We start from the raw sequence: 25740 nt of genomic DNA on the forward strand, positions 1-25740 counted from the left end.
AGTCCGACTTTCTCGAGCGTGGCATCCAAGAGCTTGATATCCTTGTCTTTAACTTGGAAATTTGCAATGGGCACCACTTCATAGCCCGATATGTGCTGTCCACACCTCTCGACACATATGTAGATGTGATTTTCCCAATCGTTCCCGGAGCAACAGTCCACCGAGTCCAACACTTCAAAGCTCTTGCCCAGGTAAAAAGCCACAGCCTCTGTGAAACCCATTTGGCCCACAGCCTCATCAAACGACAGATCTTTCTTCGCTTTCTTCTTGCCGCTGGAATCCTCTCTTTTGGGATACTTCTGCCTCAGTGCTTCTTCCACCACGTCCCTTGAAAAGGTGCAGCCGTAAAACACAAACCCGCTCGCATCAACACCCATGATGGAACCTAAGAGAGAAAAAAAAAGGAACTTGGATACCTTAAATAAGAGCGAGTAGTACCTCTTAAGCTTGTGACAAAACTATTGGTTTCATCTGTGATTGTGCTTGAAGAACCGATGCAAAAGCCTGTGAGCCTCTCCAAATCCTCCTCTCACCACCACAAGGTGCTCTTTGATCCATTCCGGGAGCTTTGCTGCCGGCCCTCCCGTGGTTACGTAGCGTCCATCCAGCAAAAGTATGGCAGCGTAGTCTTTTGCATGCCTGATTGCTCGTCCTGTTTGTCACGCTCATTAGATCCCGCGAGAGGGAGTAGCGAGACGTCTTACCAATGGATTGGTTCACGGCCTTGATGCACAGGTTTTCGTAGTAGTCCCTGCCTCTGTGGCCACACTGCTGGAGCGTGAAGCCTGTTCGCTGCTGAGACGGGGGCGAAGAGGATTCTTTCCTGTTCTTGGTGTTGTTTAGCTCGTCGATGTACTTGATCTTCTCGAGGAGTTCCGGATCTCTTGAGCTTGGATACGGTAGCCCGACCATCACCACGCACCGTCCCATTCCATCGCTGAAGTTGATGCCTTCGGACATCTTGCCACCCACGACTGACAGTAGCAAAGCACCACCACCTGTTGTTATGCTTGTCTTGTATTCCTGTAAAACTGCCTCCACTGCGGACGCGTTTCGTGGCTCCCGGAAGATATTTTTCTTTTTGAGAATCGAGGAGAGGATGCCGCTCTTGTCCCAGCACTTGTGTACTTGAGACTCGTACTCGAACGACGGGAAGAAAACAACGATTCCTTCGGGTACAATGACGGATATGTTTATCAATAGGCGTCCGAGCTCTTCAATCTGGAAGAAAGGTGTTGAGATGAAAGCAAAACGAGAGTAAGCAAAGGAGAGAAGTAACCATTTGTGGCGAGCTGCGAGACTGGTACGTGAAATCGAATGTCTTTCCTGACGGACCTTTAGCTATCGCCAAGGGCAGGATACTTTCTCCGGGAACAATATGTCCACACGAAAAGAAGTGCAAGCTTTCGTCTGGCACTTGAAAGAGCAAACGATCACGCAACTCGGCAACGGGTTGAAGAGTTCCTCCGGCCAGAATAACTGTTCGTGCCTGCTGGACAACCTGAAACAAGCACTTAAGCTAAGAAGATTGAGATGTAGACGTACCTCAGAGAAATGTTTTGCTGCATCCAGCATAAGAAACTTAAACATGCACTCCCCATCCGAGCTTTCAACGATCAAAACGCGGCCATCACTTTGAGCCGTCGTCAGTGACACTAAGAAAGCAGCAAGAGGATGAAACCCGGCTGTGCTACTGGGCGTAAGCTCGTTTTGTTGCGAGAGATACTTGTCTCCATAGCCACTCACCTGAGACGAGAGAAACAGATTAAAATGGACACATCGCGAAACAACAACATAAAAAAAGCACCTTGTTGACGATGTTGCTCTCTTTGATATACCGACATAGCTTGAATAGATTGATGTTGTCAATCCCAAGGGAGAACACAAAGTCATTGATCGTTGTGATCGCTGCTGGAGTTTGAACATCTTGCACCCCTGGTTCTTTCTCTCGAGACCCGACTGACATTAAGCGTTCAAGGAGAGCCTGAACGAGGACAAGCAGCGTCTGAATATAGCGACGATTTGCGGGTGCCAGTCGAGTTCTAAACCTTGAGAGATACTCTGATAGCTGCGAGCTGACTTGCCTAAGCTGCACACCACGACCATTTTCTTAGCAGGCTCCACAAGAAGTAATCCAGCATTTTCCGATATAGAACCTGGAGTGTCGAGAGTTGAGAGCTGTAGGTGTTCGTGACGGTGTCTACCAGGTTGTGTGCCTCGTCGAAGATGACCACCGAGTCCTTCAAGTTGATTCCCAGTGACTCGCGAGTGGCAGCGTGAAGGAGGGACTGATACGGTAGCACCACGACTTGAGCCATCGGAAGTGAATTCCGAGAGCCATAATAGGGACAGCTTCCAAGCTTCTGGCCGAGATGCACCAAGTCTTCAATGTCCATAGGCTGGGAAGCCACCACTGCTTCCTTGAATTGCTTTCGCTGACGCTGCTTCTTAAGAAAAGGACATGCCGAGGTTTTCGACTTGATCATTCTTTGGTCATCCACCTGAAAGAAGTTGTGATGAGAAACAAAGGAAGGAGAGTTCCGTGTAGATACCTTTTGGCTCGACGACTTCTTTTTCTTTTGAAGATCTAGGCAGCGGTCATTGATCCTGGAAGCACTCCCTAGCTTGAGTACGTCTACGCAAGCCAGCCCCACGTCAAGAGCCAGCTAAAGAGAACCAGCCAAACCTTGGTTGACGCACAGAGTTTTTCGCGATCCGAGAGCGACGGTCTTCAAGGAGGTAGAAAAACTCGTTCGTTTCAGCTCTCTGATAAACTGGGAGAGCTGCGAGTGTGTCCGGCTGCAAAAGAAGATTTTAAGCGGCACCGCTTCTACTTCGTCACCCTCTTCGTCTTCGTCACTGTCACTAGAATCGCTATAAGCACCACCTGGCTTTCGTTTCATGGTGGTGATACCACCACCGTCACTGCTGTAGTCTTCCAGCAAAAACTCCTCATCGTCTTCGTCTTCCACAGCAGCCTGTAAAGATTTCGATTTCCTGTGTGAATCTCTCTGCCTTCTCTGCGGGGAAGAATCGTCCGGAGTGCCAAAGAAATCACCGCATTTCTTCTTCACCACTTTTGCCTTCGTGTCTACCGGCTTGTCTCGCTTTGTTGAGAATTCTTTCATCCACTCCGGCTCATCAGAATCCTTGTCATCTCCTCCTCTGCTTGAATCACTACCTCTATCCTCCAGCCACTGGAGCACGCTGCAAATGAGGCTCAGAGTCTTCCCAGTCCCTGCGGCAAGAGACCTCTCCTCGCATTCGTTCCCCAAGCAGCAAAAGGAAGCCATTACCTGTAGGACTCTCGACGATCGCGACGCCGCCTTTCTCCAATGCGCCATAGACCGCTCGCATCAGCTGGAGCTGGATCGCGTATGGCTGGAAGGGGAATGCCGGGAATTCTTCCCTCGCCATGGGAGCAAAAACCCTAGTTGGGTTTAAGAAAAAAAAGTTGACTTGACTGCAACGATTGACCCCATTTCATTTTCTGGATCATGAGTCGGAGAATATTCCTTCTTGGATAAACCCTAAAAATAGTCAAATGGTTGACTGGCCCTCGTTGACTTAACTCCGTTCGCTTAAACCATGTCTAATGAGGCATTTTTTTGTTTCTTGCAAGGCACTACCACAAAGACAAGAGATACGTCAAGAGCAGAGAAAAAGAGAAGAAAGAGAAGAAAGAACAAGGATTACCTTCCAGCTCGAAGAACTTTAAAACTGGCTTCTGCCGTGAGGTCCACTATTGTCGATCCCGCTCGGCCAGCCGAGAGCTCCCCGGCATCGAAAACCGCGGCGCACTGGGGCCACAAGTGCTCGAATTCCTCCACGCAGATGCTGCTGGGCTTGCTGCTCGTGTTGGCGCTGGTGAGAGCGAGCGCTCCGTCGAAAGCTCTCGCAACCGAGCGTATGAAATCGCTGTCTGGAATCCGGATGCCAATGCTCAGCAATCCAGGATTCAGCGATTTCTCAAGCTCGCTCTTGTCACCTGTGATCAAAATCTATAAGTTTCTATCATCTCTCGCGCTAAAAGAGAGAGTTTGCTCTCGCCCACCTCGATTCAAGACGAGAGTCACGGGCCCCGGGAGCAAATCGTGCAGGAGAGCGTCTGGAAGATGATCGATTCGAGCGTATCTCTTCAAGTCGGGGACGTCGGCCACGCACACGGCCAGGGGACTGCCGGCATTGCGGCCCTTAATCTCGTAAATCCTCTCCAGGGCCACTCTAGAGCTGGAATTCGAGATGAAGAAAATGGAGGGAAATTCTTTACGAGAGAGAGGATTAGTTACCACGCATCCGCCGCCAGGCCATAGAGTGTATCGGTTGGGACGGAGATGACATCGCCATGGCGGAGCGCAGCTATGGCGTGCCTCACATTCTCCTGGGTCGCCGCCCAAATCTTCTCCGACACAAAGCTCCCCATTCACAACACACGTAAGCCCTAAAATTTCTAAAATGGGTTTAAAGCGACTGAGGTAATGAAAGGAGATTTTCTCAATTATCTTGAGAAAATTGATAATATTTTCAAGGGTTTATCTCAAGGTGATAAAACTTGCAAGAAGCAAGAAAAAATTACTTGTTTTAGCAGCTTAGCGTTTGTTCTCTATTGTGTATGTCTTAAAGTGTAGAGCGAATCAAACATTCTAGAAAAACATTGGAGCTCTTCTACAAAAGAGGCTTTGGTCGCTGTCTTTGTTTTTGTTGGTAGAGTATCGAAATTCAGCTGGAGAGGTTAGCAATCGTACTTTTCCTGATAGATCATGAACAAGAGAAGGCTTTTTGCCTTGTTTTTAATCGACCGGCAATCTTCAATGCTTTCAGGTTGAATTATGGAATTTTCACCCCCAAATCAGCGTATGTAGTCATTCCCGAGCGCTTTGATTTCTCTTCATCTTCGGTGATTTTCTTAGTCTTCTTTCCAAAAGAAGATGTGACTGGAAGACAACGAGTTCCTAAATTGGAAAAGTCTGAATAATAATTGGTGTATTCTCAGAATTTTTACGATTTAAAAATGGATTCATCGAGCCGACTCCAACAAAAAAAGTCCCTGGATTTGTTCTTGAGTAGTGGCAAGTCTTACTGAAGACACGTCAAGAGCGAGAAAAAGGCGCCATATAAAGTTAAAACCAATACTGACCGTTGGTAGCAAGTTTAAACCGTGGCCGTCGATGCTAGGGCACCGATTTAAATTCTTTCATGTTTAGGGCGACGCTACGACAGCTTCTTCCGCTCAGGTACTGGATCCAGGCCGCCTCGAGTTTCCAGCGATTCCGCTTCCCCCCGCGAGCGATCTCCAGCGGCGCGGTAGATATTCTAGTGGTGGAGCAGCCACAGGGCGGATTGAAATGCAGCCCCTGGCATGTCCGGTTTGGTCGATTCCAGGGCTTCTTGCGCAGGGAAGAGAGGATTGTGGGGATAGCAGTGAACGATGTGGATTCGGGGTTTCATATGTATTTGAATCGCAAAGGGCAGGTCCATTTCTTCAAGAACAGCGAGGAGGAGGAAGAAAGGAAAGTAGTGGGTGGTTTTGTGAGGAGCTTCTATCGGAGAAAGAGATGGTTTGTGAGGCGTAGGCTTGCAAGTTTGACACCGACATCGCAGCAGCTAGAATCGCTCAACTTGAAACAAGGCAGGAACAAGATCACTTTCACGTTTGCGACTCGCGTTCTTGGTAAGAGACAGGTACAAAGCCATGGTTTATTTTCTTCTTGGTGTTGTTCTTTCTTACGGAAGAATGCACAGGTTGATGCTGGAATTTATTTGCTCCACTGGAGATCCAAGCTTGTGGTCTCGGATGTTGATGGAACAATCACAAAGTAAGGATTTTTCTGCGTTTGAAGTTTTGAGTTCGCGAGTTTGTCTTGCTGCAGGTCGGATGTTCTTGGCCAATTCATGCCTTGGATCGGCCGAGACTGGTCACAAGCTGGAGTGACACCACTTTTCTCTGCGATTAAGGTTTCTCTTTTTATGATTCGATTGAATTTTACGTTTATTTATTTATTTATTTTCGACCAGGACAATGGATATAAACTTATATTCCTCAGTTCGAGAGCAATTACACAATCTTCCAGTACTCGCAAGTTCTTGACAGATCTAGAACAAGTAACTTAATCGAGTTTTCTGGTTGATAAAATCTCTCACCTCTTTGATCTTGAAAACACAGAATGGTGTGAAGCTTCCTGATGGACCTATCGTCATATCTCCGGATGGAATTTTTCCATCCTTGTATAGGGAAGGTCAGTGGATTGCCTCGATTGTTTCTTAAACTCAAGCGTGCTTTTCTCTCTCCTTGCAGTGGTGCGACGACTTCCGCAAGAATTCAAGATCGCGTGCTTGCAGGTAAATTAGTTGAGCTCTTTGATCGTTGGTTTTGAAACGCTTCACCAGGAAATCAGATATCTTTTCCCTCGGGATTGCAATCCATTCTATGCGGGGTTTGGGAACCGCGACACTGATGTGATAACCTACCTCGAAGTTGGAATTCCTAAAGACAGGATCTTTACTATCAATCCAAAGGTACTTTCAATCGTCTTTTTTTTTTTTTCGTTTCGTTTTTCTCGTGGATGGATCAATCAAGTTTGATGTTTTGGAAGCAGGGCGAGCTTATTGCGAGCACTGCAGTGAACGTTAAGTGCTACTTATCTCTGCACAAGCTCGTTAACGAAATGTTTCCTGGCATTTGTGAATAAACAGAAGCAAAGCAGTGCTTATATACTTACTATCCTCCCCTGCTAGCTATGGAAGATCTACATTCGCACAAAGTATCAAACACGGGTACCATCGACGTCAGAAATCCTTGTGCAGTTTTTAAGCTCCAGTGTAGTAACGCGTTTCCTGCATCAAGAGCAAAGATCTGAGAACGAAGTAGAGCAGAAAAAATGCGTTATACTTTTGTAGATTTGGCCTGGCTCGCAAAATATCGCCAGGCTGTGGCTCATCCACTGTCAATGGATCAATCTTCTTCTGGAAGAACGAAAACCAAAATTTAAGATCACGAAACAATGCGTGAACTTACTTTTTGCTTCACCAGCTTGAACTCGGCAGGGAGCTCCTCGTTCGGATAAAGCTGCGAGGAGAAGTAAATTCTCCGGATCCGACAATTCGCATGGACTTGCACTCGGAGAGCTTCCACATATTTCGTACCATAAGCACGCCGGGTATAGTCTGCCAAGTTAAACTCAATCTGGTTCCATCCCGGTTGCAATCTCACAGGCGTAGAACATATCAATGGTCTCACCCTCGAGTTGGACTGTGCAAAGCACGCGTTAGACAGAACAGAAAGAGAATTTTTAACTGATCGCTGAATACCTCAAAGTTAGAGACCCGGAGATACCGCATCTCGTTGACACTGTCAAGTATCAACACCTCGAATCCAAAGTACGTCCCCAGGTTCTTGACAATCATCACCAAGTGGTGGTGCTTGATTCCCAGGGACAGCTTCGGATCCGATGGACAAGTGATAGAGTTCTTCTTGACATTCTGGCCGATGATCTCAATCGTGTTCAGCTCGCAGTCCTCGTCCACAACTCTCTTGATGTGTCCATTCTCCACTGCTCAGGACGAGAATGTATGGGTACAGTGGATCCAGAAGCCAAGAATAAGAGCTACGATACCTTCGTGCCTCCATATGTAGAGTGGCTTGAGCCTGCAAGACTAACGAAGAAAAGAAAGCACCAAAGTATCAGCAAAACGCCCAAAAAGGATTGGATCAAACTCAGTATACTGACCAGTCACTGTAAAGCAGCGTCAAAAACGCGTACTGGGGAGTGTTCTTGAACATGGCTGCTGCTGCTGCTGCTGCCGGGAGGAAGACGAAGTCATGTGAAAGGCAGTTAGGATTCCACGTGGATCGATTCTTCGGCCGTCCGATCTCATTCCTTATCAGTTTCTATGAAAATTCGGATGAATCGACAAAAAAAAGAAAATGAAGAGACGATTAGATCAAACTCTCAAGAATGTGTGTTACCTATGCTTTCTTTCTCTCTCTATTTTTTGTCTCCGAGAGCCTTCTCAATGTCTGCAAAGGAAACGGTTCCGGAGCCTCTTCTTGCGGGTTTTTGTTGAGAGGAATGTGGACTCCATCCTCCCATGTAAATAACCTGTTTGTTCATAAAGTTAGTGAAGGGAAAAGGAACTTTAAACACACCTGAAAAGTCGCGGGGATTGATCCATCTTCCTCTCGAAACATGGACTCGTAAATGGCGGCCGCAGCCAACGCAGTGTCTCGCTTCAAGATCTGTGAGCACGCAGTTTGCACAGGTTCAGAAAAGAAATATAAAGTCCAGCTTTGCTGACGTACCGGGTTTCGCTGAAGCAGGCAGTTCATCTCACCCATTTGTCGGATGTGATCGATTAAGTCCATAGCTGAGAGGTAGCATATTAAGAGGCGATCGCATAAAAAAAGGTGGAAGATTTACTGACCACTAGAATATTTCATAACGTAGTCCTGGATGTCCACAGCTGGAATTGCAAAGCCTGCCCGTGTTAAGAGATTGCCAGCATCACTGACCTGATGATCAGCACTGCCAGGTTTAATCGGAAAAACTTGTCTAGCAAGCTTACACGAGAGAATGGAGAAACTCGTGGACTGATTCCACCTTCTCTTTCCAGCTGAGCCAAATGACACGAGATTCTGAGCTCTCTGCGTCGAAGAAACAGTCCGGTGTGAAATTAAAAACGAGAAAGAGAACGCACCGGAGAGTGTCTCCGCCAAAGATTGATGCCAGAAAGAAGCCGTCCGGTTTCAAGGCTTGTCGAAACTGCAGCAAAGATTTCCATCATCACACATGGAAATCTTCCTAGAAAAATGAAAGCAAGCTTTTCACTTACCTGTGTCATTGCACCAGGAACGTTGTTTACCCAATGTAGTCCCAAGCAAGAAACAACCAAGTCCAGGGAGCTTAAAAGCCATGAAGTTAGTTCAACTCTTCGTTTTCACGCAAAAGGTACCCTGGTTTGATGGGAAGAAACTCCTCGTCGGCAACGAGATGGACGCACTCCATTTCAGAGGCGCTTGATTCCGCGCATTTGTTCAGCATTGGGAGTGATAGATCCATCATGAAAAGTTTCTCCACGCCGCCTGTATAGATCGGTCTTTGCCATGAGCCAAGCTTTCACGAAAGCAAGGAAAGAAAATTACCTCTTCCTTTGAGAAGTTTTTGGACGTAGTCCAGAGCTCCACCTACATTGAGAGCAACTGGAAATTGTCGCTTACAATCCTGGAAGCACGCAAAAATCTAAGAAAAAAGAAGAACAAAGAAAGAAAAGATCGATGTGTGATTGTTACCAGGAGCCGATCGAGAAGAGTCTCAGTGACGGATTCCATCAAAGAATTATCATCCGCGCGCAGCACCGCTGCCCTGTCCCTCTGGAAATAGGAGGAGAGAAATATTTCCCAAAGAGAAGAGAAGAGGTTCTAGCTCTCTAAGTACCTGGCTGCGCTTAAGCTTGCGATCGAAGATATTCATGGGCGCCTCGCCTGGATCTTGCGACGCCATCGCCAGAGCTCGCCGCCATTCTCTCAGCGCCTGCCGCCGCGACGACGCCATCGCCATCGCCATGGAGACCAAATTCCCGCGATGGAGAGAATATACCCTCTTCCCAGAGGCTAGGGTTTTTCATCCATCAGGCACAAAATGGGAAATTTGTTCGTGAAGAAGCCTCGCGTCACGGATGTGGATCGGGCGATTCTCACGCTCAAGACGCAGCGGCGGCGCCTCGCGCAGTATCAGCAGCAGGTTAGCGAGCAACCGCGGTGGAACTTTTCTTCTCTCGCGATCGCGCATTTTGCTCACCCATTCGTCGCGTTTTCTAGGTCGAGATTGTGATCCAGAAGGAGCAGGATGCCGCGCGGCAGCTGGTTCGAGAGAAGAGGAAGGATCGAGCGTTGCTAGCTCTGAAGAAGAAGAAGGCGCAAGAAGAGCTTCTCAAGCAAGTGGATGTTTGGCTTGTAAATGTCGAACAACAGGTAGAATTCGATCGAACTCTGGTATTGTCCATTGCTCACGATTGGAATATTTTTTTTTTCACTTGACTTGCAGCTAGCAGATATCGAGATCGCTGCCAAGCAAAAGGCTGTTTTTGAGAGTCTAAAAGCTGGCACCCAAGCGATCAAAGACCTCCAAAGCGAGATCAACATCGATGACGTCCAAAAGCTCATGGATGACACAGCGGAAGCCAAGGCTTACCAAGACGTGACGCTTCTATCCAATCTCTTTCTTTGCATGAATTCACAGAGCTTTTTGCGCTTGTGTTGCAGGAAATCGATGCCGTGCTGGGACAGAAGCTCTCAACAGAAGACAACGAGGAAGTTCTAGCTGAACTTGCCGAGATGGAAGTGAAGGTATTACTCAACTCAATACTCCTCGCTCTCTCGTTTACTCGAAAGTTTCTTCTTTTTGTAGATGGCTCTGGAGGACATGCCCGCCGTTCCAGACGTCCCGATGACGGACAGACCCGAAGCAGCGGAGCCAGCTAAAGTTCCAGTTGCCGAGCAAGCCGAGACACGATACTCCGACATCGAGGCAGTGATGGGAAGCAGGCAGAAGAAACCCGTAGAGGACGACGATGTAGATATGCTCGATCTTCCAGAAGTTCCCAGCACAATACAGAGAAGGAAAAAAGAAGCGGCCAAGGGTAAGTGCTTCCATCCATCTCAGAGGATTGAAACCGTGTTCTTATCACCTCTTTTTCTTTTTTCGTTTTGTTCTTCCTTTTGGCAGCGCGTGTGGATCCATTGGTAGCATAAGAACAGTAGGTGAGGCTCACGCCATTTTCTATGTTTGATTCTAACGGTTTGATTGGTTTGTAGATTTTATTAGGCGGCCACTGTTCCTGGCACCAAAAGCAGCCATTACGCGATTGTCTGTATTAACTTCTCTAGATTTAGCGGCATTTTGCCGCTTTCTTTTCCTTCTTGATTGATTGACATTTGCCGCGGTACTTTGATGTTGGTTAGGTGCTCTCCTGATCATGACGTGTTTTTCTTCAGCCAGGTAAAACTAGTTTAACTGCAAATCTCTAATACCGTTTTTTCTTAATCTGTTTTCTAGATAGCTGGACTGGACGGGTGATTTATTCAAAGCCAAAGACGACAATCACGCAATGCGGGCAGCGGAGAGATTGATGAAGCGGCCGGGATTTTTCCCTTTCACTCCATGAAGAAAGTAAAGTAGAAGAAAGCTCGGTGATTTCTAGTAAAACCATGCTTATAAGCCGATGGGTCGTGTGCAGGCCATGCATGGAGGAAGAGATGGCGATTAAAAAGGTGAGCCAACCCTGTGGTTGGTGCTAGCCGCCCTATTGGAAAAAGGAGGTGGTGGTGGTGGTGGCTTCTCTCTTTTAGGGGAAGAGGGAAGGCGATGAGGCTCGAGGAGCCAAGGAGGCGGCGGCGGTGGTCCGGCGAGGACTGGGCGGTTCTCCCGTCGGAGCTCCTCGATCTCATCCTCCTCCGCCTCCCGCTGCTGGCCATCGTCCGAGCACGCAGCGTCTGCAAGAGCTGGAACGACGCCATCCAATCGCCGGGCTTTGCTCACAGGAAAGCGCTGCTGGATCACGAGCTGGGCTGTGTCCCAAAAGGCTGGCTCGTCACTCTCATCGGGCGGTACAAGAAGAAATGGGTGTGGCTGTATGATCCGCGCTCGGGGCTTCGCCACCAGATCACGCTCCCGGCCTCGCTCAAGGGGACCTTTTACGAGGCGGTGGTCGTGGGTGGATTCATCTTCATCGAGGCCGGCTGCGTCAACTGCGATGACAACTTTTCGTCGAGGTACCTGGCCTGGAACCCGATCACCGGCTTCGTCAAGGAGCTCTTCGTCCCCCAGGCCGGCTGCCTCGCGGTGGTGTCCACGAACCGCAGCCTCAAAGTCTACTCGCTCAAACCCAGCGGCGGTGGTGAAGAGAGCAAGAAGATCTTGTCCGGCCTGGCGGGGTCGTGGCACAGGGTCGCCTTCCTCACTTACCGGAACCAGTTCTTCTTCGGTACGTACAGCAACGGGCTTGTCTACAGCACTAAGGCCTTCCGTGACAGGACGCTCACGGCACAGGACATGATCACTTTCAAAATCTCGGGAGTGGAGCTTCCGCCGCAGCTGGAGAGGAAGTGCCGGTGGGGGCTCAAGCTTCTCAACTCGGAGGGGAGCTTGCTGCTGCTGGTGGCATGCACGCCGCTGAGGCGCGATGGGAATCGAATGCAAGTGTGGAGGCTCATCGATGGCGCTCCTCCGGGGGCGAGGTGGGAGTTTATCAGTGCGATGCCGGAGGAGTTTTACGAGCTGGTGTTCCGGGGCAAGGTGACGCAGCACAACTGGAGGTGCGCGGCGGTGGATCACCTGGTGTACGTCTCGAGCTCGCACCGCCGGGTGGAGCAGCAGGAAGGAGTGGTGGTGCTGGACTTGAGGACTTCCAGGTGGAGCAAGGTGGAGCCGGTTCACCACGAGAGGCAGCATTGCCCGTGGTCGGCTCCCGCTGCGTTTTATCCCTCGTTCGCTTCGCTGGACGACTCGGCCATGCCTCCGCAGCCAAAGTTCTCACCGGAAGACGTTGGGACAAGCCAGCCGAGGCCGGCGTTTCTTCGATCAATGGTGTGAGGTCTGTGGAGATTTGGAAGGGAGATTGGAGCTCTGACTGTGTTTTTTGCTTTCCTTTGCAAGGCGATAAGAAGAAGAAAAAAGAGTACACAAGTCTTATCCTGCGAGTTGGAGGTAACCAAATCGGTTTTGCTTCTAACTGTAATGCTGCTTTGGCCAGATGAACCGACTGCCTTTCATGTCCAAGTGCTCGTTCTCCGTTGCGTCAATCGGGTCTTGATCGTCCTCGCCGTGATTCACTTTATTTTGCGACCACTGCAAAGATGTCAGTTCAGTCCACCCTTTTCTTTCCGGAAATTTTTTTCATTCCTCTCGGTTCGCGTTTTGTTTACCATTTCCACGAGTACTTTGTACTTGAGGTCCATCAAGTTTAGCTTCTCCTTGAGGTTCTTCATCTCCTGTTCTTGCCTGGCGTACTTGATGATCTCCCTCTCCTGTTTGATCGTTAACAGTTTACTATCCATTTCGAGTCGAGTGGGTTTACCAGTGAGACTTTCTCCTTCCGGAGCCGTAGAACTTCCTCGTGCATTTTTCCCGCGGCGGGCTCACTCACTGGAGAAACAGGAAGAGATTCAGCGCAAGAAGCAAAACGAGAATCGATTTTTTCCTCCGACCTGGACACCAGTGGCCGTGAGAATTGCACTGGAACTGCTGGCTGTTGAGATTGATCGTAATCGGCTCGAGAGTGGTGTCCAGTTTCTTGACATTCATCACCTCGCTTGGAATTTGCTGCTGCTGTGGCGAGGAAACTCTTTTTCTCATCAAATCTCTGCACAAAAAATGTAAGAACCAGAGAATCAAATCTATTATGAATGAATGTTACTTGAAGAACCCCATTGCGAGAAGATCAAGCTCTTTGATAACGACTTTGTTTGTTTCAGAGGAGCCCTAATCAGATGGACCAACGGCCGTGTCACAGTCATGTGAAAGTGACATGGTAGTTGGACCGAGAATACCGGCCGACTGGTGCCACGTGGCGGCATGCCATCAAAGAGAGATTTTTAGGGCTCATTTGGAAACCCTAACAGCGCTGGGGATGGGCATCAAGGGGAGCAAGGATGTGCAATTGAATGACGTCTCCAAGATCGAGAGGAGAATGGTGGAGGCGATGCGCAAGCGCGCCAAGGCCGGACCATCGCCCTTCAAATCCTTCAACAGCATTCTCATGAAATTCCCAAAGATTGACAAGTCCTTCGAGCAAGTGAGGGGCGTCTTCAAGAAATTTGGTAACTTCCCCTCTCTCTCCGTCGCAATAGCTTTGCTTATAAGATCCTTGTTCTTTGGATCTATCGCATCGCAGACAAGGATGATAGTGGAACCATCGATCTGGAGGAACTGAAGACGTGCTTCCGAGAGCTCCAGGTGGAGTTTACTGATACCGAGGTGAAAGCGTTCCATGAGGAGAGCGACATGGACAAGAGCAAAGGTGTGGACTTCAAGGAGTTTATCATCGTTCTAGCGTTGGTTTATCTGCTGGGCGAGACTGGCGCCAAGCCCGTCAAGCAAAAAGAGGAGGACAAAGGCAAGGGGTCTCAACTGAAAAATCTCGTAAGTGCTAAGCTTTCCTCTTGCTCCTTTTTTCTTCTTCCAAGCTGAGAACCTTCTCTAGAAATCTCGCATTGGTTTAGCGGAGCTTGAGTCGACTTTCGAGACGATTGTAGACACTTTCAGGTTTTTCGACAAGGATGGCGATGGCTACGTGAGCAGGAAGGAGATGATCACGGCCATTAACGAGGCTTCTCCGGGGCAGTCCTCGTCGGGCGAGAGCATCGGCGTCAAGAGATTTGGTAACTCTCAAGAAAAAACCAGAAACTTCCGTAACTTTCTTCATGCTTCTCGTACTCGACAGAGGAAATGGATTGGGACAAGAATGGGATGATCACGTTTAAGGAGTTTCTGTTTGCTTTTACTGATTGGGTTGGGATCGAAGAAGAAGAAGATGCAGACGAAGACGAGGAAGAATGAGACGTGAAGCCAAACTCGTTGTCCGGATGAGTTTTTTTTTTTTTTTCTCCTAACACATTCTCTGGAGGTAATTCGCTACTAGGCAAAATGGACAACGCTTTAGAGGTCCCTTGACAAGCTTGATATGATTTCCTAGCAATATAAACAACAGCATTTGATCCCAAGTAACTCAAGCAGAAACACAAACGGGAAGAGAATTGAAATACAATACCCTGAGGGATGCCATGCTACTTAACTTCGATCATGGCCACACAAACACTTAACTTGCAAAGTTGGTGAGCATGTTGTGGAGTAGAGAGTATGCACCAAGGTGGCGTGGGTTCAACTGCAGAACACGCCGCACAATCCTGCACCCCAGACAGAAGTCATTCTGCATTCTGCACGCACCCAGCAGCGCCATGTACGTTTCTACATCAACTTCAAACGGAATCACCCGAATCAACTCATCGGCTTGAGTTAGCCACCCCGCCCTCGCCAGCAGATCCACAACACACGCGTAGTGCTCCACCGCTTGAGAGATCTTTCGATCATCGGCCATGGAGGAAAAGAAGTCTCTTCCTCGATCAATCATCCCCGCGTGGCTGCATGCAGTGAGAAGGCACACGTAAGTTACAGCGTCGAAATCCACCCCGTGGAGCTCCATTTCGAGATGAAGCTCGAAAAACTCCGGGAGTCTGGATTCGTGAGCGTATGCCGCCAGCGTCGTCGTCCATGCGCAAGAATCCGGAATTCTTTGCTCCTCGATGATCCTCTGAGCTCGATCCGGGAAGCCACACCCGCAGTACATCTCCACGACCGCGATCGCGAGCTTTGAATCGCGAGCGAGCGTGATGGAGCCTTGGCGATCGATACGAGCGTGGATCTCGCAGCCCAGATCAAAATCTCTGGCTTGCGAGCACGACGCTAGCACGCTCTGGAATGTGATCTCGTTGGGTTCCAGCGCTGATTCCATTCTCTGGAAGAGATGGATCACTTCACGGTGATTGCCCTGTTGGACGTACGCTGAAATGATAGAGTTCCAGCTTACAACATCTCTGTTCTTGATCAAATCGAAAACTTTCCTCGCGTCTTCTACGCAGCCACACTTGCCGTAGAGATTGATGAGCGAATTCGCCACGAATCCATTCTCTTCCAGCATCGATCTTCTCTTTTGATCGCTCGCGATCATCCTGTGTATCTGTCGGCCCTCTTCTAGGCACCTCAAGATCGAGCACGCGTTTAGAACCGCAACGAACGTCACCGCATCGGGATGGATCTCTCGGATGCTGGCCATTTCTCTGTAGATCTCGAGCGCTCTGGCCGGATGCCCCGATCGTGTGTAGGCCGATATGATCGCCGTCCAGACGTGGGCGCTTCTCGATCTGTTCTTGATCCGATCGAACACCCCTCGCGCCTCGTCCAGCCTACCGCATTTGCCGTAGAAATCGATGAGCGCGCTCGCCACGATCGCGTTCTCTTCCAGCCCCATGGATCGAACCTGGCAGTGGATGATCTTTCCCTGCGAGAGATCCAGCAGTCCACAGCACGCAGCGATGGCATTGACGAACGTCGCGGGCGTCGGCGGCAAATCCATCTCTTTGTATAGCTCCAAAGCCTTGCCAAAATGTCCACACTGGGTATTTGCTCCAATCATCGTGTTCCAAGATATTACGTTTCTTTCTTTTACATTTTCAAATATATTCCTCGCTAGATCTAAGAAACCGCAATTCGAATACATGTTCATCAGCGCATTTGCAACTGCGGCATTGGATTCGAGATTTCTTTCTCGAATCTTTGAGTGGAGTGCTTTGCCCTGTGTTAGATCCTTGCTCGATGAGCAGGCGTCCAGAGCAGCGGTGTAGGTGAAGGCATCGGGATGGAATCCCTGCGATTCCAGCTCATGGAAGAGGTGGATCGCTTGGCGGCCATGCCCATTTCGGGCATAAGCAGTGATGATGGCAGTCCACGACACTAAATCTTTGTTGGGGATGGCATCAAAAACATCCCACGCGCGCTGCAAGCTGCCGCATTTGCCATACATTTTTATCAGCGTGGTGGCTTGTGCTAATAGCACCATAAAAAAAGTTAACCATAAGAGTTGGACTTGCCAACTTTTTATCCTTATTTAAAACAAGATTTAAAACATATAAAATTGATTCTATAAATATGCTCATGAGAAGGCCTCAGTTTTCACGTCTCTTGCAGAAGTTTTCAATTGCTTTTCAATTGGTTCTTCAATGTCTTGCCGGTCAGCTTCTGGACTGCTTGCTCTCTTTCCGTCGACAAATCTCCCAAGTCGTTGGAGAGAGTGAAGAAAGAAAAAGGAGAATGGTCTTAACCCCTTTTAGGGCATCATCCAAATTGGGTTTTCCTTCGTGTCAGGGCAGAATGGAGTGCATAACGAAGGATCTCTTGCTCCAGATCTTTGCGGGCTTGGAGCTTGACGATCTGGGGAGGCTGCGATGTGTTTGTAGATCCTGGCACAGCGCCATTGCTTCGCAGGGATTCGCCAAGCAATGGAAGAACAGGGACCAGGTCTGTTGTGTCTTGCGCGCCAAGGACAGCATCCACAGAGAAGTGTGGTTCCCGGGCAGCGGCGCAAGAAGATCTACCGGATTGAATCCAGGGCCTCGTGGGTGTTTCTCCATTGGGGTTTCTTCTTCACACGGCCTGGTTTGCGGATTGCTACCAGACGAGGGCCGCTACTGGAGCACGCCTGACACAGCATGGAAGTTTGTGGTAGGAAATCCATTGACAAACAAATGGAGGCGGCTGCCTCCAATCGATATCCCTTGTCGTCCGCTCTGCACCATGGAAAGGATCCATCTCCAGGCTGATCCGTCCAAAGGTTCCTACAAGCTGGCGATCACCTACAGTGAAGTTGGCAGTGACTACGAAGTGATCTACCAGGCGCGCCAGTATGATTCAGAGTCGCGGGTGTGGACCTCGGCAGTGCCCTTTATTGGCGAGCACGACGGCGCAAATACGAAGATCGACGGCTCCGTGCTGGGAAGCGCGGGGCTCCATTACCCGCCATACTTTCTCATGGCCTACAATCCAGATTCCATGGCCTGGTCTTGTCACAAGCACTTTGCGGGTGATCGCGATCCAACTCCCCTCAATGAATCTGTCTACAAGGAGTACAAGCTCCTTGACAGCACCGCCTTATCTGGAGTCTTGAGGTGGAGAGGCAGGAATTTCATGGTGACGCACTCGTTTAGCTGCGTGGTGCTCTGGGAGCTGGACACTGTGGCAGGAGAGTGGAAGGTTTTGTCAAGCAGGCGGTATAAGGAGCTGTATGGCGGGAGGCCGTCGAGAAGAAACTCGGATATCCAGGCGCTGCTTGTTGGGAGCACAATAGTTTTCTCGGATCGCTACGGGACCCTGTACGTGTATGCGCCGTATGCGTACAACCTCGAGGACTCAACTTGGCACTCGTCAGCTTCGAGTGCGGACACGGGCACTGCACTCAGCTGCGCATTCATACCCAGCTTCAACGTCGAGCCATAGGAGAATCTCGCGAGCATCTTGCGAGAGAGAGGTGAGTACTTATTTGCCTTCTTCACTGTTTGCATAACTGGAGATTTGCAGTGAGGAACACGTGAAAAACTCTGCGATCCTGCCTGCGCCTGCGCGGAGGTAAGCTCGAAAAGCTAAACAAGACCGCAGAGCTACGACTCTTACCACGCCAAGCTACGACTTGCACAGATTGGTAGCAATAGTGCTCTGACGGGCAAAGGAGCGTCGGCTCCTCTGTCAACCGACGCTCAAGGTCTACAACATTCCACTGCAGAAAAACATGCTCAAGAATGCGGAGCCGCTGCCGAAGAAACGCTGCGTGGGGGATTTCCTGCCGAGGGAAGAGCTCTCGGGAGAGAATCTGGATTGAATCGCTCCCGGGACAACGTTATTGGCTCACCACCATAAACTTTGTGTGTAAATAGTCATTATTTATTTAATGATTAAATGTACCTTAGAATCTCTTGGATCTCGAGAAGTTAGCCCAAGAGAAAAAGATTGTCTACGAGAATCGTCTCCAGCACATGAACAGCAAGTATGAGAGCAGCCAGTTCTTTGTTTCCATGTACCAGCAGGCTATGAAGAAGCTCGAGCTGACATATGCAAATGGAGATCAAAGGCTTAAGGATCTGCTTGAGCAGGTCAGCAAATCCAAGAGTTGGAAGAGCTTCTTGAAGGATCTTCAAGATTGTGGGCTGAGAATCAGCAGCTTAAGAAGAACCTGCATAACCAAGAGAAGAAAATGGAGGCAGTTATAGCCAGGATGGAGGAAGAACATGAGGAGGCCGTCTATCCTAGAGAAGAAGATGGAAGAAATTCTACAAGGCAAGGATGTTGATTATGGGAGCCAAGGACGCCAAGCAAGAGCTTAAGGACTTTGCTTGGGAGAAGCTCAGCACTTTGAACATCATCAAGCATTAGCTATTAAAGAGAGTTCACTCTTAATATGTAGCTCAGGTTGAATTATTCCAGATATTTTATAGTCGATTCTTTTTCTCTTCTTCAAACTTCTAGAGATTCAGCAACTCCCCTAAGAGATTCCATCAAAGGAGCAGTATTTACAAGAAACAACTATACATTTTTATTACCCCTTATTTGTAGTTAGTGCATTAGTGGAGAAAACACTGGTGGTTGAATGGGAAGGAAAGGGGGAGGCTCAAACAACGGCTGTGGTGGTGGCGGCGGCGGCGATGGTGGTGGAAACATTGCCAGTGGAGGCGATGGCGGTGGTGGAAACCAGGCATGGAACGGTGAAGGTGGCGGCAGCGATGGTGGCGAAAGTGTAAAATGGGGTGGCGATGGCGGTGTGGTCGTAAAGTGCGATGGCGGTGGTGGTGGTGGCTCTGATGTTGGCGGCACCAATGGTGGCGGCGGACTGTGGTGCTGGTGGTGATTTTTCCTGTGACGCTTCTTCTTGTGATGGTTGCAACTCTGCTGCTCGTGATGAGAAGTAGTGACTATATTTTCGGTGGGCGCTGTAAGCTCATAGTCTACGAGTCCATGGCCGTGATGACATGGTGGTGGCGGAGGCGGTGGCGGCGGCGGCGCTCGAGCAGAGATTTCTGGCAAGAGATGATAGTGTAATGAGTTCCCGAAAGAAAATGAACTGCCTATTACCTTGAAATGTGTAGAACAAAACGAGGAGAGTCGCAAGAAGCACTGGCGAAGCCATTCAGAGCCTTAGAATTTCGGATCTGCTGAATGAATGACGCAATCGCGGTTTCTTAAATACCAGGTGGCGACTTTGTAACGTTCTTCGCGCGGTAGATTCCACACAAATGTTCCTCTCGGATCTCATGAACACTGGCTGGGTGTAACGCCTTCTGCGAAAAACAATGGACGGAAAAAAGGAAACGAAAATCACGATATGATTGATACATTTCTCTGCCAGTTTCATAAGAACCTGATGAAACTCCACAAGCTTAGATTAGCAATCCAAAGGAAAGAAGGAAACAAACTTGGCTTACCAACAGCACTGAAACTCTGAGAATTTCTCTCCTTCAGTACCTCTCCACGAGAAGAAAATCATCGTCCTTGAGCAGCCGGACTTCCGTGCAGCCAGGGAAATTGTCGCGTCCAATGCCCTCGACGATCTTCACGAACTCTTGCCTCTTCTCAACGTTGAGAGGAGCATACGGTAGCCGAAAGACCGGCCGGATGAGCCCGAGCTGCGACAAGGCAGTGTTTAGTCCGATGGGATTCGGCTCCACGAACAGCCAGTTGATCAAAGGCATCAGCTTCTCGTTGAGCTCCTGGTTCTTCCCGGAGAACATGAGCTCGTGCATCAACTTGGGAACCAAGTTGCTCACCACCGAAATCACACCTCGAGCACCGAAGTCCCACCTCGAGTCATGGCACTGATCGTCGTTTCCACTCCACACCGCGATCCCCTGCTCAGTGTAGTGCTTCACGCGTTCGTTTCCCATACACTCCTTGACACCCAGGAAGTTTGGACTGCTCGCTATCTTCTCGATCACCGACGGTGGAATGTCTTGGCCAGTTCTTCCGGGAACGTTATAGATCACAGTCGGACCCATAGCGAGCACGCTCTTGAAGTGGAGCAAAAGCCCATCCATGGACGTCTTCCCGTAGTAAGGATTGATGTGGAGCGCAGCATGCATGCCCGCCGCAAATCCCTGCTCGGTCGCGTGGATCGCCTCTCGAGTGGAGTTGCTGCCAGTGTTTCCAATCACTTTTATCTTGTCTCCAAAGCAATTCACCGTGCGGGCGATGAGCATGATGTGCTCGTCCCAGTTCATGAGATGACCCTCTCCTGTGGTTCCCCCTACGATAAGTCCCTCCACACCGTGATCGACCTGGGTTCTTACCAGTGAATCGTAAGCTTCCAGATCAAACCTTCCATCTGGAAGATATGGAGTCTTGATAGCCGAGATGAGCCTCAGCTTCTTCATCTCTTCCACGGGCGTACTGCAAGAAAATATATCAGAGAAACGAATAGAAGAACGCGAGGAGAAATCTACAATCCAGAGATCTCTCGAAATTCTGGTTACCTGTTCTTGAGCTCGTTGCTACGCATCGGCAATGGTGTGGATTGCATGACAGCCGCTCTGATTTGGAGACAAGCTTTCCTAGATCCGCAGCGCGCGGCGGATCGCGGCGCTCTTCCCAGCGTGCCGCAGAGCGCAGAGCTCGCCAGCGCCCGGCATTCTTGCGTCCGGATCTCCGGCATTGCGATGGAAGCCTCCATTCTTCTCGCCCTCGCCCTAAAATCCTGATAAACCCGTTTTTAGGGTTCTTCCCAATGCGATGGATCGATACGCGATGAATCCAGGGGAATGCGCGCTCCAGCTCCAAAATGTAAGATCTCCGCCGCGAAATATCTCCTCCTGGATCGCAGGCGTTCGTTCGAGCGGCAGCAGGATCGACTGGACCTCTTCCTCTTGCTGGCCGGATTGAAGGCCTGTGGCAGCACCAGAGATCTCGACAGCGGCAAAAGAATCCACAGCGATGCGATCGAAGCTGGATTCCACGCCACGAACTATGTGATGAACAGTCTTGTCCACATGTACGCCAAGTGTGAGAGCATGGAGCTCTCTCGCCAGATCTTTGACACGATGGATCATCGTACAGTGGTTTCTTGGAATTCCTTGATACTGGGATACGCGGCAAACGGCCAAGGTAGCACGGCGCTGGATCTTTTCCACGGCATGGAGCGAGAAGATGGATCGAGCTCTCCGAATTCGCGGACTTTCGTGGCTGTTCTTACGGCTTGCTCGAGTTTGGCATCGAGAGAAGAGCCGAAAGTTATGGACGGGAAGCTTGTGAGACTGGGATCTCTGGAGAAAGGCCGGATGATCCACTCGCAAGCCAGGAAGAATGGCTGCGACTCGGACACTTTCGTCTCCAACAGCTTGATCGACATGTACTCCAAGTGTGGAAGCGTGGTGGAAGCTCGACAGATCTTCGACGTGATGCTCCATCGCTCCATCGTCTCGTGGAACTCTATGATGCTGGGATACGTCGAGAATGGCGAGCCCGAGCAAGCTCTTGGACTGTTCTCTCGATTGGAGCGTCAAGGTGGCGGTGTTCTTCCGGACGCTCGGACTCTAGTCGCCGGCTTGATGGCTTGCTCGAGCTTGGCCAAGCGAGCTGGCGACGACACACTCGAGAAGATCTTGGAAAAGGGAGTGGAGCTCCACTGGAGAGCCAAGCAGCTTGGTTACGAGTCACAGCTCTTCGTCGCCAACACTCTGATCGACATGTACTCGAAGTGTGGGAGCCTGGAGAAGGCAAAGCTGGTCTTCGATTCCATGCCTGCTCGAGACGTCGTCTCCTGGAACTCGCTACTGCTGGGATTCTCCGAGAGTGGCGACGATCAAAAGATGGTGCTCGAGCTCTTCCAGCAAATGCAAGCCGAGAGGTTCGCTCCAAACTCTCGGACCTTCGTTGCCGTGATCGGTGCCTGCTCGGCTCTGGCAGCAGCGCAGTCGAAGAAGAAAGCTAGAGCTAGAGACGAAGAAGAAGCTTGGCTGGACAAGGGAGTGGCAATCCATGGCCAAGCAGTGATCGCTGGCTGCGACACAGACCTCTTCGTTGCGAGCTCCCTGGTGGACGTGTACGCCAAGTGTGGCTCCATGGAGCTCGCTCGCAAAGTCTTCGACTCCATGCCTCGCCACGACACAGTCTCGTGGAACACACTCATCCTGGGATACAGTGACAACGGCGAGAGCCACTCCGCTCTAGAATCCTTCGCTCGAATGCGGCGAGAAGGTACTTCCACTCCAGACAGTCTAACTTTCGTCTCGGCTCTCAATGCTTGCAGCAAGCTCTCGGCTATGGAGATGGGCAGAACGATCCACGCCGACGTCCACCGCTATGGCCTGGAAGCCGAAGTTCTCATCACGAACGCCCTGGTGGATTTCTACGGGAGCTGTGGATGCACCGCGCACGCCGCGAGAGTCTTCTACTCGGCTTTCACCACCGACTTGGTCACTTTCAGCTCGATCATCGCGTGTTACAGCCGGGCTGGGGACTGCCACCGAGTGTTTTCCAGCTTCCGCGAGATGATCGAGCAGAAGCTCCGGCCAGACGCCATGACTTTCTCGTCGATCCTCAGCGCCTGTAGCCACGCCGGTCTCGTCGAGCAGGGGGAGTACTACTTCGAGGCCATGAGCCGCGTGTACCAAGTCGCCCCCGACATGGATCACTACCACTGCTTGATCGATCTTCTCGGGAGGGCCAACCAGATCGATGAGGCGCTCGAGCTCGCGAGAAAGATGCCTTTCCAGCCGAATTCCCTGACCTGGACGACGCTGCTGAGCGCCGCGACCAAGTGGAAGAACGAGAGCGTGGGGAAGGTAGCGTTTGACGCACTGACCAGCTTTGGTGGCGAATCCTCCGCGACGTACTCTTTGCTGGCAAATATTTTCACGTTTAACAAGAAGTAGCAGCTCAAAATTAAATATACATTATTTAGAAGAATATCAATTATAAGATAAAATGACTGGACTTATTTATTTATTATTTATCAATATATTTTAAAATATTCTTGCTATAGTTCTACAGTAAACTAATGAATCAAAAAGTTACTAAAAGCGGTTTAACGTTATTCAGTGTACATAATTTAGATTTTTTATAATACCAGTTGGCTAGCTGTATTTAATTTTAGAACATTAAAATAAAAAATTAAACATGAATTTTATAAATGATTGACTTAATAAATATTTTAAAATAAATAATATAATTTTTTATTGGAGTATAAACTTAAAAAGTGTAAAATAGTACTGTGAATGCATGGATTTAGACCTCACAGTACAAGATTGAATTAAATTTTGTAGAAATATTTTCTTACTTATTGGTTTTCCTATTATAGAACAAAAGAATTTTTACAAGTTTTGATAGTTTTTAGATTAATTGATATTACTGTTAAATTTAATAGGAGTTATTTTTAGTTTCAAAACCATGTCTGAATTGTAAATATGTTAGCTGTTTAAATAAATTTATAATTTTTGATACTTACATTATAAAAATATAAAACACTAATTATTTTAAATAATAAGTTTTAAAAATTTATCAAATAAATATTATTTGTGTACTTTAATATTCCTACTATATAAATATCATATCATTATAGCACTAGTTATTTTAAAATACAATACTTATATTTTATTATAGATAAAACTGTTGTTAAAAATATTTAAGAATTTTTGCTATGAGTGCTTGGGATATAGAAATAGATATAGATATATTAATTAAGGTTTAGACCCAGGCTTATATATACATATATATACATATATATGTATATACATGAGAGGTCACCCAGCCCAAATATCTCAAGACTTTTAACCAATTGGAAAACAAGATGCACTAAGGCCTTTTTAGATTGTTTCTTAAGTTAATTTCTTTAATTATTTATAATTTACAATATTTTCTTGCAAGTTTCACACTTTTGTGAATAAAAGTTATAAACCATAACTCTTTTAAAAGCCCAACTCTCTTAACACCCTACCTTTTTAGCCAAAGGTAAATTAAACCTTTGGAAATGTATATATGTATGTGTACATATATATTTATAGATCCCTCCTTATAGCACATGTGGTTTTTACATTTTATCCTATGGTGATTTACCATAGGATAAAACCACAAAGCAGAACCTAAACCCTCTTTGTGCCACGTGACAAATGTAACATGTCACATGCCACGTGTCCAAAGGAATGTGGTGCGAAACCCAAGGTTCAGGGCCTTGGGCCACTGAATGAAGGAACGGTGCCAAACTTCCAAACATGGAGCAAAGGAGCAACGGAACTAGACCATAGAGCAACTCCCGAGCATACAACCCAAGGAGCAAAGGGACAGGAGCCCGGAGCGACTTAGAACAATCCTAGAGCAACCAACATCTCTTTGCAAAGACTAGCACGCAAAACGGAGTTAAATGGAGTTTAGCGCTATTTCGGCATACTAGTGGCCTAACGCAAGGAGATGGACACTCCACCAGCTAGCATGGAATGGAACTTGGGCTTAAACCCAAGCCAAACGCAGAACAAGGACAGATACACAAGCAGAAGTTAGACTATGCCTCAGGTTGGTCGGCCATGCTTGACCTACTCACTATCCCTAGAACCCCCAACACCCCCTTGAGGAACACACGCTTTAAACTTTCACCTTAAACTACCTTTAGTTACTAAATATGGAATATCCCTAGATTGTGAATTTAGACATAGAACGAACACCATTGTGTTCAAGCTGATCTCTACATTCTGTAAATATGCCAAACGAGTGAATTTAGACACTTTCCATAATTAGCATTTAGGACCGAAATGAGACTAACATAAAAGGCATGATAGCGAGGGTGTTTGGTAAACATAATAAGCTATCATCCAGTGATATTAAGGGACCAATCTCAATACGCAAGGGTTCTTGTCAAGCTAGTGCAAAACAGAGCAAAAGAGAACTAAAAGCCAGACCGAGTATGCTCAGCTAGAAACATATAGGAGTTTTTACCTTATTTCCATCTGGTTAAGTACAGGTGCTAAGCCCAGTTTACTAACACTTGAACAAGAGGGGTTGATAAAGGGAACCAACAATACCGACCTCTTGCCGTCGTGGAAGTAAGAAAAGAATATCCAAAAGGACTAGCCGATAGATAACTTTCGATACCTGAAGTCACATTCACGGCATTTTTCTTCAAAAGATGAAAAAGCGATGATGATAAATCAAGTGAAATATCTTG

At 48.4% G+C, this 25740-nt stretch overlaps 13 protein-coding genes across 15 annotated transcripts; 7 read left to right on the forward strand and 6 right to left on the reverse strand.

Annotated features, from left to right (window-relative positions):
- Positions 1-19: 19 nt before the first annotated feature.
- LOC9661946 (ATP-dependent DNA helicase DDX11) lies at positions 20-3452 on the reverse strand. The gene is made up of 10 exons (XM_024687901.1): positions 3297-3452; positions 2687-3238; positions 2553-2635; positions 2157-2501; positions 1808-2089; positions 1546-1746; positions 1280-1501; positions 705-1221; positions 439-652; positions 20-385 (listed from the first exon to the last, which is right to left on the reverse strand). Exons 1-9 carry the CDS (start codon positions 3415-3417, stop codon positions 468-470), a joined length of 2508 nt encoding a protein of 835 aa, XP_024543669.1. The 5' UTR covers positions 3418-3452; the 3' UTR covers positions 20-385; positions 439-467.
- A 7-nt stretch (positions 3453-3459) lies between these two features.
- LOC9662319 (yrdC domain-containing protein, mitochondrial) lies at positions 3460-4433 on the reverse strand. Its single transcript, XM_002982847.2, has 4 exons — positions 4290-4433; positions 4055-4230; positions 3697-3988; positions 3460-3625 (listed from the first exon to the last, which is right to left on the reverse strand). Exons 1-4 carry the CDS (start codon positions 4421-4423, stop codon positions 3568-3570), a joined length of 660 nt encoding a protein of 219 aa, XP_002982893.2. The 5' UTR covers positions 4424-4433; the 3' UTR covers positions 3460-3567.
- Positions 4434-4455: 22 nt separating this feature from the next.
- Positions 4456-6714, forward strand: LOC9662320 (phosphatidate phosphatase PAH2). The gene is made up of 10 exons (XM_002982737.2): positions 4456-4475; positions 4822-4897; positions 5176-5682; positions 5743-5816; positions 5871-5955; positions 6016-6102; positions 6164-6236; positions 6296-6339; positions 6388-6516; positions 6597-6714. The coding sequence occupies exons 1-10, from the start codon at positions 4456-4458 to the stop codon at positions 6687-6689; spliced, it is 1188 nt and encodes a 395-aa protein (XP_002982783.2). The 3' UTR covers positions 6690-6714.
- On the reverse strand, positions 6658-7809 carry LOC9661947 (cilia- and flagella-associated protein 20). Of its 2 annotated transcripts, XM_024687886.1 has the most exons (6): positions 7728-7809; positions 7614-7645; positions 7309-7550; positions 7016-7249; positions 6890-6963; positions 6658-6834 (listed from the first exon to the last, which is right to left on the reverse strand). In XM_024687886.1, the coding sequence occupies exons 1-6, from the start codon at positions 7778-7780 to the stop codon at positions 6765-6767; spliced, it is 705 nt and encodes a 234-aa protein (XP_024543654.1). In that variant the 5' UTR covers positions 7781-7809; the 3' UTR covers positions 6658-6764. The 2 variants fall into 2 exon arrangements, with proteins under 2 accessions (XP_024543654.1, XP_024543653.1); XM_024687885.1 differs by having other exon boundaries at positions 6658-6963.
- Positions 7810-7920: 111 nt separating this feature from the next.
- Positions 7921-9595, reverse strand: LOC9662321 (putative methyltransferase At1g22800, mitochondrial). Its single transcript, XM_002982849.2, has 11 exons — positions 9432-9595; positions 9287-9367; positions 9140-9218; positions 8950-9079; positions 8830-8899; positions 8695-8759; positions 8563-8641; positions 8422-8509; positions 8300-8364; positions 8147-8236; positions 7921-8099 (listed from the first exon to the last, which is right to left on the reverse strand). The coding sequence occupies exons 1-11, from the start codon at positions 9558-9560 to the stop codon at positions 7986-7988; spliced, it is 990 nt and encodes a 329-aa protein (XP_002982895.2). The 5' UTR covers positions 9561-9595; the 3' UTR covers positions 7921-7985.
- Positions 9596-9604: 9 nt separating this feature from the next.
- LOC9662322 (vacuolar protein sorting-associated protein 20 homolog 2) lies at positions 9605-10911 on the forward strand. The gene is made up of 7 exons (XM_024687884.1): positions 9605-9737; positions 9815-9967; positions 10041-10193; positions 10259-10342; positions 10404-10635; positions 10722-10756; positions 10811-10911. The coding sequence occupies exons 1-6, from the start codon at positions 9636-9638 to the stop codon at positions 10745-10747; spliced, it is 750 nt and encodes a 249-aa protein (XP_024543652.1). The 5' UTR covers positions 9605-9635; the 3' UTR covers positions 10748-10756; positions 10811-10911.
- Positions 10912-11533: 622 nt separating this feature from the next.
- Positions 11534-13415, forward strand: LOC9661948. Its single transcript, XM_024687881.1, has 4 exons — positions 11534-11979; positions 12029-12581; positions 12651-12701; positions 12748-13415. The coding sequence occupies exons 1-4, from the start codon at positions 11629-11631 to the stop codon at positions 13371-13373; spliced, it is 1581 nt and encodes a 526-aa protein (XP_024543649.1). The 5' UTR covers positions 11534-11628; the 3' UTR covers positions 13374-13415.
- Positions 13416-13521: 106 nt separating this feature from the next.
- LOC9662323 (probable calcium-binding protein CML21) lies at positions 13522-14627 on the forward strand. The gene is made up of 4 exons (XM_002982740.2): positions 13522-13813; positions 13888-14135; positions 14197-14374; positions 14437-14627. Exons 1-4 carry the CDS (start codon positions 13522-13524, stop codon positions 14550-14552), a joined length of 834 nt encoding a protein of 277 aa, XP_002982786.2. The 3' UTR covers positions 14553-14627.
- Positions 14628-14811: 184 nt separating this feature from the next.
- LOC112350871 (pentatricopeptide repeat-containing protein At5g27110-like) lies at positions 14812-16572 on the reverse strand. Its single transcript, XM_024687853.1, has one exon. The coding sequence runs from the start codon at positions 16570-16572 to the stop codon at positions 14812-14814; it is 1761 nt and encodes a 586-aa protein (XP_024543621.1).
- A 324-nt stretch (positions 16573-16896) lies between these two features.
- On the forward strand, positions 16897-18519 carry LOC9662324. The gene is made up of 2 exons (XM_024687882.1): positions 16897-18072; positions 18123-18519. Exon 1 carries the CDS (start codon positions 16920-16922, stop codon positions 18039-18041), a length of 1122 nt encoding a protein of 373 aa, XP_024543650.1. The 5' UTR covers positions 16897-16919; the 3' UTR covers positions 18042-18072; positions 18123-18519.
- A 294-nt stretch (positions 18520-18813) lies between these two features.
- Positions 18814-19672, forward strand: LOC112350872 (glycine-rich cell wall structural protein 1.0-like). The gene is made up of 3 exons (XM_024687854.1): positions 18814-18875; positions 19194-19430; positions 19540-19672. Exons 1-3 carry the CDS (start codon positions 18814-18816, stop codon positions 19670-19672), a joined length of 432 nt encoding a protein of 143 aa, XP_024543622.1.
- Positions 19673-19896: 224 nt separating this feature from the next.
- Positions 19897-21335, reverse strand: LOC9661951 (4-hydroxy-tetrahydrodipicolinate synthase, chloroplastic). The gene is made up of 3 exons (XM_002982852.2): positions 21062-21335; positions 20018-20978; positions 19897-19953 (listed from the first exon to the last, which is right to left on the reverse strand). Exons 1-2 carry the CDS (start codon positions 21256-21258, stop codon positions 20051-20053), a joined length of 1125 nt encoding a protein of 374 aa, XP_002982898.2. The 5' UTR covers positions 21259-21335; the 3' UTR covers positions 19897-19953; positions 20018-20050.
- On the forward strand, positions 21328-23477 carry LOC112350898 (pentatricopeptide repeat-containing protein At2g13600-like). Of its 2 annotated transcripts, XM_024687919.1 has the most exons (2): positions 21328-22781; positions 22834-23191. In XM_024687919.1, the coding sequence occupies exons 1-2, from the start codon at positions 21347-21349 to the stop codon at positions 23076-23078; spliced, it is 1680 nt and encodes a 559-aa protein (XP_024543687.1). In that variant the 5' UTR covers positions 21328-21346; the 3' UTR covers positions 23079-23191. The 2 variants fall into 2 exon arrangements, with proteins under 2 accessions (XP_024543687.1, XP_024543686.1); XM_024687918.1 differs by having other exon boundaries at positions 21328-23477.
- Positions 23478-25740: the final 2263 nt, after the last annotated feature.

This window comes from Selaginella moellendorffii, unplaced genomic scaffold, assembly GCF_000143415.4.
Source record: "Selaginella moellendorffii unplaced genomic scaffold, v1.0 SELMOscaffold_55, whole genome shotgun sequence".
Classification (NCBI taxonomy): Eukaryota; Viridiplantae; Streptophyta; class Lycopodiopsida; order Selaginellales; family Selaginellaceae; genus Selaginella; species Selaginella moellendorffii.

What these genes read in the sequence shown, in the direction of transcription:
- LOC9661946 (XM_024687901.1), bottom strand. Translation starts at nt 3,417, where the DNA reads ATGGCGAGGGAAGAATTCCCGGCATTCCCCTTCCAGCCATACGCGATC. An exon ending in CTCAACTCTCGACACTCCAG is followed by an intron (nt 2,090 to 2,156) that starts GTTCTATATCGG and finishes CGTGGTGTGCAG; the next exon opens with CTTAGGCAAGTCAGCTCGCA. An exon ending in CTCGCAGCTCGCCACAAATG is followed by an intron (nt 1,222 to 1,279) that starts GTTACTTCTCTC and finishes CCTTTCTTCCAG; the next exon opens with ATTGAAGAGCTCGGACGCCT.
- LOC9662319 (XM_002982847.2), bottom strand. Translation starts at nt 4,423, where the DNA reads ATGGGGAGCTTTGTGTCGGAGAAGATTTGGGCGGCGACCCAGGAGAAT. An exon ending in GACTCTCGTCTTGAATCGAG is followed by an intron (nt 3,989 to 4,054) that starts GTGGGCGAGAGC and finishes TTTTGATCACAG; the next exon opens with GTGACAAGAGCGAGCTTGAG. An exon ending in AAAGTTCTTCGAGCTGGAAG is followed by an intron (nt 3,626 to 3,696) that starts GTAATCCTTGTT and finishes TCTTTGTGGTAG; the next exon opens with TGCCTTGCAAGAAACAAAAA.
- LOC9662320 (XM_002982737.2), top strand. Translation starts at nt 4,456, where the DNA reads ATGGGTTTAAAGCGACTGAG. An exon ending in CACTTTTCTCTGCGATTAAG is followed by an intron (nt 5,956 to 6,015) that starts GTTTCTCTTTTT and finishes ATTTTCGACCAG; the next exon opens with GACAATGGATATAAACTTAT. An exon ending in TCAAGATCGCGTGCTTGCAG is followed by an intron (nt 6,340 to 6,387) that starts GTAAATTAGTTG and finishes ACGCTTCACCAG; the next exon opens with GAAATCAGATATCTTTTCCC.
- LOC9661947 (XM_024687885.1), bottom strand. Translation starts at nt 7,780, where the DNA reads ATGTTCAAGAACACTCCCCAGTACGCGTTTTTGACGCTGCTTTACAGT. An exon ending in CTACATATGGAGGCACGAAG is followed by an intron (nt 7,551 to 7,613) that starts GTATCGTAGCTC and finishes CGTCCTGAGCAG; the next exon opens with TGGAGAATGGACACATCAAG. An exon ending in TCCGGGTCTCTAACTTTGAG is followed by an intron (nt 7,250 to 7,308) that starts GTATTCAGCGAT and finishes TGCTTTGCACAG; the next exon opens with TCCAACTCGAGGGTGAGACC.
- LOC9662321 (XM_002982849.2), bottom strand. Translation starts at nt 9,560, where the DNA reads ATGGCGATGGCGATGGCGTCGTCGCGGCGGCAGGCGCTGAGAGAATGG. An exon ending in GCAAGCTTAAGCGCAGCCAG is followed by an intron (nt 9,368 to 9,431) that starts GTACTTAGAGAG and finishes TCCTATTTCCAG; the next exon opens with AGGGACAGGGCAGCGGTGCT. An exon ending in GCCTGCTTCAGCGAAACCCG is followed by an intron (nt 8,237 to 8,299) that starts GTACGTCAGCAA and finishes GCGTGCTCACAG; the next exon opens with ATCTTGAAGCGAGACACTGC.
- LOC9662322 (XM_024687884.1), top strand. Translation starts at nt 9,636, where the DNA reads ATGGGAAATTTGTTCGTGAAGAAGCCTCGCGTCACGGATGTGGATCGG. An exon ending in AAGCCAAGGCTTACCAAGAC is followed by an intron (nt 10,194 to 10,258) that starts GTGACGCTTCTA and finishes CTTGTGTTGCAG; the next exon opens with GAAATCGATGCCGTGCTGGG. An exon ending in GAAAAAAGAAGCGGCCAAGG is followed by an intron (nt 10,636 to 10,721) that starts GTAAGTGCTTCC and finishes TCCTTTTGGCAG; the next exon opens with CGCGTGTGGATCCATTGGTA.
- LOC9661948 (XM_024687881.1), top strand. Translation starts at nt 11,629, where the DNA reads ATGATCCGCGCTCGGGGCTTCGCCACCAGATCACGCTCCCGGCCTCGC. An exon ending in CCGGAACCAGTTCTTCTTCG is followed by an intron (nt 11,980 to 12,028) that starts GTACGTACAGCA and finishes CTTCCGTGACAG; the next exon opens with GACGCTCACGGCACAGGACA. An exon ending in CGGCGTTTCTTCGATCAATG is followed by an intron (nt 12,582 to 12,650) that starts GTGTGAGGTCTG and finishes TTCCTTTGCAAG; the next exon opens with GCGATAAGAAGAAGAAAAAA.
- LOC9662323 (XM_002982740.2), top strand. Translation starts at nt 13,522, where the DNA reads ATGGTAGTTGGACCGAGAATACCGGCCGACTGGTGCCACGTGGCGGCA. An exon ending in GGTCTCAACTGAAAAATCTC is followed by an intron (nt 14,136 to 14,196) that starts GTAAGTGCTAAG and finishes AACCTTCTCTAG; the next exon opens with AAATCTCGCATTGGTTTAGC. An exon ending in CATCGGCGTCAAGAGATTTG is followed by an intron (nt 14,375 to 14,436) that starts GTAACTCTCAAG and finishes CGTACTCGACAG; the next exon opens with AGGAAATGGATTGGGACAAG.
- LOC112350871 (XM_024687853.1), bottom strand. Translation starts at nt 16,572, where the DNA reads ATGTATGGCAAATGCGGCAGCTTGCAGCGCGCGTGGGATGTTTTTGAT.
- LOC9662324 (XM_024687882.1), top strand. Translation starts at nt 16,920, where the DNA reads ATGGAGTGCATAACGAAGGATCTCTTGCTCCAGATCTTTGCGGGCTTG.
- LOC112350872 (XM_024687854.1), top strand. Translation starts at nt 18,814, where the DNA reads ATGGAGGAAGAACATGAGGAGGCCGTCTATCCTAGAGAAGAAGATGGA. An exon ending in GATGGAAGAAATTCTACAAG is followed by an intron (nt 18,876 to 19,193) that starts GCAAGGATGTTG and finishes TTGAATGGGAAG; the next exon opens with GAAAGGGGGAGGCTCAAACA. An exon ending in AATGGTGGCGGCGGACTGTG is followed by an intron (nt 19,431 to 19,539) that starts GTGCTGGTGGTG and finishes GTAAGCTCATAG; the next exon opens with TCTACGAGTCCATGGCCGTG.
- LOC9661951 (XM_002982852.2), bottom strand. Translation starts at nt 21,258, where the DNA reads ATGGAGGCTTCCATCGCAATGCCGGAGATCCGGACGCAAGAATGCCGG. An exon ending in AGCAACGAGCTCAAGAACAG is followed by an intron (nt 20,979 to 21,061) that starts GTAACCAGAATT and finishes ATTTTCTTGCAG; the next exon opens with TACGCCCGTGGAAGAGATGA.
- LOC112350898 (XM_024687918.1), top strand. Translation starts at nt 21,347, where the DNA reads ATGCGCGCTCCAGCTCCAAAATGTAAGATCTCCGCCGCGAAATATCTC.